Below are 6,000 nucleotides of genomic sequence, written 5' to 3'. Positions count from 1 at the left end.
AAAAGATTCAATTTTATAATTATTTTTTTATAACTATTTGTTCCATTAGTCCAAAGAATTGTCAAAATTTATTCATATATTTTATATACAGAAAACTTTTTTGTGGTCTACATTTTTACCGCACAACCCTTTAATTCCGAAATACGATCGTTTGAAAATTTTTAATTCCACAAAATTTCATGTAGAAATATCAAAATTTAAACAATGTAGTTTATTCGTAAAATAAGATATTCTATTTGTATTGTTTATCTATTCCATAGGTCCAAAAAAAAAATTGTAAAAATTTATTAGCATATATGAGATGAAAATCAATCTCTTTGTGGTGTAGATTTTCATCGTATAACCCTTCAATTTTGAAATATGATTGTTTGAAAAATTTGTGTCCACAAAGTCAAAATTCGGTATGTCCGAAACTAAGGTTGACGAAAATCTATAATGATTCACAAAAATTTCTTACAATGGGTAGAATAAGACAATAAATCGGTGGACAAATCCAAAGGGGTGAGAATCAAGACCCATTTCAGTTAACGAAGACGAACACTTGTGTAAGTTTTCTTAATATACAGCTCTTGCATTGCACTCAATTTCAATAGTATCAAATTATAGATGAGTACACGTGGATAAAATTAAAAAATCTTACTTGTACGTATTTAGCAAACGATTAGGCATCATTGTGGAGCTTGAATAGAAAATGCCTTTTTTATATTATGTGTTATTTATACTACTTATAACTGACATCCAATAAATATTCCTATAACAACATAAATGAACATCTCATAGAACAAAATCACGTGAAGCACCTGTTTGCAATTATCTGTATCAATCGATGATGTACCTTTCGAGGTACACTTACTTGATCCAATTAAAATACGAGCCAAAACCTACTTAAAAAAGAAAATATTAATATCTGTGTAACAAAGTCTGAAAAACATTTGCATCAAGAATAAGTTATAAACAACTAACAGACGCGAGCATATCATCAGTATATAAATTAAAAAACATAAAATCTCCACGTTTACATCATTTTGTGCTCGATTTAGGATAATATAGACGGCATAAAATGGATGGCTACGAATACTATGCGAGATGGCATTTTATACGAACTCTTGGATTGGGGCCTGCCAATTCCATGAATTGGTCACGAAAAGCCTGTATAACTCATAAAATGCTTTTATTATTTCTACTATTTTCGAAAGTCCATTTTACCGACATGGTAACTGCAACATCGTTTCATTTTAAATATATTACTATTAAGTTTGCTTTTATTTATAATAACGCTTCCTGTTGTTATTGCTAACATACATTTCCTAACGAAAATGACTATCTGTTTTCAAATATACCGAGTAAGGCTTCAATTCCCTTTTCTTGATTTGTCTTTGTAGTGATAAATTTAATTAAATCTACGTATGTATGTATATCCGACTCTATGACAAGAGCAATTGTTGGCTGAACCAACATTAATTAGTGTCCAAATTTTTTTGAATAACTGTGGAGTCAAAAATAATAGACCTTGAAGTCGTTACACATGAAAACAATATTTCGGAAATCTTATGAATTATATGAAATTCGATGGTTAAAAGCTGACCACAATTAAACAGCTGAAAAGACTTCATGGTTTGTCGTTTTCGGGCTTAAAATATGTAAAACAATACATTGTGTGATGATTGTGCAAGTAAAATCGATTTCCGGTCATAATGCACGCGAATTTTTTCGACCTATTCCCTTTGAAAATTTGCCTTTCGCACATGTGAAGCCGGCACAAGAAATTGCAGTTTTTTTCAAGGGGGTTGAAAATAAAAAATATTTAACATAAATAGGAGTTGGAAAATCCAAAGCTTCCCTACTAAGGAACATTTGAAAATACACCAGAGGTTTTCAGAGTTCGATAAAATACCCCCTTTGCAATGACTAGAAACGATGAATTGAAACATAGTATCATAATATTTAGGCAGAAATTGTGAAGAAAGGAAAATACAGTGCACATAGAAACGATAATTGGAATAAATATTTGTAGCACATAAGACTTTTTAAGAAACAATTATAAAACTAATAAGATACTGTGCCAATGGAGGGTAAAAACTCGTTTTTTGTATAATCCAACAGGCCATGTACAACAATTATTACCTTATAGTGGAAATAGTTGCTAACGTAAAAATTCACCTCATCCAATAACCAGCAGTGATTTTTCAAAACAATGATTATTTAATTAAATATCAGTTAAACATGCAGCTGAATATTCAACTCCAGTTTATTTTAGGTGCTGGTTCAATTATCCATCAATTATTTGAGGAAAAAATATCAAATATTTAAGTACAAATTGAAACAAATATCTCTTCTCCCGGTTAATTATCTATGACAGCAAAGTCGAAGAAAGCAGTTTCAAAATATCTTTATTGCACTTTGGTACTGAATTGTGAGTGTGCACTTTTTCAGTAAAGCTATAAATTACTATATATATTATGTGCATTGAAATAGTTTGAATTCGGCGTTGTGTACATAATTAGAATCAGGCCGTTTTTCAAATATTTTTTGATAAACTATAAAGTACAAGAACTAAATCTCATTTACAAAACAAAATATTTAACGTGATATAGCAGTCCTACCTTTGCCAACCGAGCGAACTCATCCGTTTTTTTCCCATATTAAATAAACAAACGAACAGAATGGGTTAAAAGTTCGACAGTGCATAGTTCTTTTGTAGCGGAAATGAGGAAGGTTACTCGTATCACGAAAATCGTAAAAAAAAATGTGCGGTTCTTTGACACGTATCGCTATTCCCACATTTCTCGCATTTCAGGGGCAAAAAATGCATATTTGAGGGACTTTCCGCCAGAGCAAAAAATGTGGGAATGTTGCTATTTCCACATTTTTCGCTCTGGGGGACTAGAGGGACTAATTTGAGAGACTTTATTGCCCCTGAAATGCGGGAAATGTTGGAATAGCGGTACATGCCAAAAAACTGCAGATTTTTTTGACGATTTTCGAGATATGAGTAACCTTTCTCGATTTCTTTACAAAAGAGCTATGTATGTACCGTCGAAATTTCAATCCATTCCGTTCGTTTGTTTATTCAATATAAGAAGAAAACGGATGAGTTCGCTGGGTCGATAAAGGTAGGACTGCTACATCGCGTTAAGTTCAGAAGATAATTCATACAATTACAAACATGAAGGCAATTATGTAAAGTTCGAGACGTGTTATACTAAACTCTGGATATGTTTCCAAGATTATAATAAAAAGCTTGAGACATTAGTGACAAAGATTTTTCCAATAGTAAAGTAAACATGTCAGAATCTATCAATATATTGTCACAATTTTCTCAAGCCTATGAGCCTATGTCGATTAAAATAATTTAACGCACTGTGCTTGTTTTGAGCCGCATTATACGGATATCGATAATACAATAAATATGTCTAATAATTTTAAAAATTGACCTAGAAGAATATGAACGTAGAAGACAGATAACACTAGCATTCATTAGCGTGGAGGCTTACTTAGTTTATTAATAGGCTGGTTACATTTACACTGCTCGGTGCCAGCTGCATTAGAATGTACCCGTGATGTGATGTGAGGTAAAGAACCTAGTAGATTAGGTCCACGAAGGCTTCCCGCAAAACCACTCCTGCCCAGAAAGCTGTGTGCGCAGTTATACAGTCGTGTTTGCAGTATTAGTACATCATCCAGATCTTCTTCACTGTACCACAAATAATTCATAATTGTTATTTAAGTAAACATACGGACATCATGTTATGTTATATACATTGCTTTGATCTTCCGAAGCATTCATGTGTGCATAATAATCATATGGTCTGGAGTAAATGAACTATAAGTTATTATTTTTTCCATTTGGTTATTGAACGGGTTATCTAGAGTATAGGCTCTAATCAGATATGGGATGATCCACGATCGCCGGTGATGAAAAAATAAGCATTTGGGTGCCATTGAAGCATGGTTTGAAAACATAATTGTACTGATTTTCAATTATACACTCCTGTTCTGACCAGAGTTACAGCAAAAACCCTTTTTGTCGTAGGTGTGTATATATGTATATCTCAAAAAATTTTCTATATATTTTGATAAGAAAAATTCGTAATTTTTTAGAAATTTTTTCGCTAACCACCCTTACGTCGAAAAAACGGACATGAGTACTTCAAGCCCGCATTTTTCATAAGTCAAACTATGCTCACACATAATTCTATTCCCCAATATTCTGCATTCTCACACCTTTCGGGCACTCGTACACTTTGTTCCAAGTCACTTCTACTCCAACGTTCGAAAAATACACTTCTCTTCCATCCTTCATCAAGTACACTCCAATGCCAACATTCAAACAATCCACTTCGTTCAACTATACATTTAAATTCGTCACTATTCCAATAAAGTATTCATACATTCAATCATAAACCTTCCTTATATCAATATACTTCTTTCTCCATTCCTTGATTTGAGAGCACTGATGAGATCGGACCCGTGGGTACCCAAGCAACATGTCGGGTGAGTATAGAGACGTGTTGACAGCCACTCGTCCTATATATACCTCCCCTCTATTCCGTAACAATGAGCTACTAAAAAATATTTAGAAAATTCGTTTTTGCGTTTTGAAAAATACTGTTACCGCAAATGCTCTATATGTGGGCTGTCCGATATCTGTATCTATATTGTATGTCTCATTTGCTCGGAAATTTGAAGTCTTGTTGAAGTTGTCACTAATTGCTATATCTGTTTCTCTCGATATGGTCTCTGTTTCTATCATTTCTCTATACCTTTTTTATGCTCACTTTTAACGGCTCTCTCAAAACAACTGTACGGTCAGTAATGGCCTAAACGCGGTATGAATTAACCATTGAAGTATATATCTTCTTCTTTATTTCGATCTCCGAATGATCTCAAATCTTACCAAACTATTGAAACCTCGCTACTGCCGTCTGGATGCTTCGCCAATGGCGTACAGGGCTATGCTTAAAACACGACGAAAGCCTTCTTTTGACGAATCTTATCAGCCTGGAGCTGAACCAACCCTACCACTTAGTATTCCGTCATGGAAGAAAGACGTACATGGAAGCACAGGTCCCGTGTTAACGTTGAAGCCAACAATTTAGTTCCACAGATGACGCTCGACGTCGCCACTCCCTCGTACGTGTGAGCGGCGCTATGTAGTAGTGCATGGTGCGCTTAGGGAACGCCGCGAACGCTCCCGGCGGTTGGGGTGATAAGCTCGCTCAGATCACCCCAAGAGCTGGCTTCAGCGAGCCCATAAGACCTGTGCTTCCATGTACGTCTTTCTTCCATGATTCCGTCAATTATCAAGTGGGTCGTGTTTCTCTACTGCACACGATTTATCAAAGGACTGTAGTGTGATGCAAATCCCGTAGTAGCGAATCACGTTAGCCTAGCAGACTTAGTATGCAGATTTGGGACGAGGTGCACTGCTACCAGGTTTTCTCGGTACAAGGACTTCAAACGTTTGTCAACCTAGCACCTCTTTTTGGAAAATAAAGGATCAGCCACCTGCTTTAGTAGCACCCGGGATAGTTATAAAGTTCCTGATAGTTTAGAGAAAAAATTTCGCCAAGATTACTAAAAAAAAAACAGGTATGAAAAAATTAAGTGCCAGGTTTCCGTGGCATCGCATTTCAAAAGTAAGCAGCTTTAGCTGGCCATGACCCAGCCCTCGAACTTATCGTTCTCACACTACAAGTTCCAAGTGCACAGAAAAAAATCAATGTCCACTCCTCCTCCTCCAATACACTGACCTCATGTATTGCTGCCTATGTTCTGACGGGGCCTTTGTTCCAATGGGTCGAATCATTTCTTGTCGATAGGGTTCAGTTTGTTAAAGTATTAAACTGTGTTTCCTCACGTATTATGGTTACTTCTGGTGTAAGGTAAAGTACACACCTGGGTCCCTTGTTTTTCCAAATCTAATCAATGATATTAGCCTAATTCTAAAACCTGTGAAGTCCTTATATTTTGCTGATGACGGAAAAATATTTAAGACTA

General features: G+C 35.2%; 1 protein-coding gene across 1 annotated transcript in view; it reads right to left on the bottom strand.

Annotated features, from left to right (window-relative positions):
• Positions 1-3,351: 3,351 nt before the first annotated feature.
• The window catches only part of LOC124407872 (tubulin polyglutamylase TTLL5), a 117,298-nt gene continuing 114,649 nt past the window's right edge, over positions 3,352-6,000 (bottom strand). Inside the window, exon 15 of the mRNA XM_046884431.1 lies at positions 3,352-3,694. Within this exon, the coding sequence (XP_046740387.1) occupies positions 3,478-3,694 (217 nt within the window). The 3' untranslated portion in view covers positions 3,352-3,477. The remainder of the gene's footprint in view (positions 3,695-6,000) is intronic.

The sequence above is a fragment of the Diprion similis genome, chromosome 7 (assembly GCF_021155765.1).
Source record: "Diprion similis isolate iyDipSimi1 chromosome 7, iyDipSimi1.1, whole genome shotgun sequence".
In the NCBI taxonomy this organism is placed as follows: Eukaryota; Metazoa; Arthropoda; class Insecta; order Hymenoptera; family Diprionidae; genus Diprion; species Diprion similis.
Note: the sequence above shows the minus strand (reverse complement) of the source record. Positions and strands in the feature narration are given on the sequence as shown.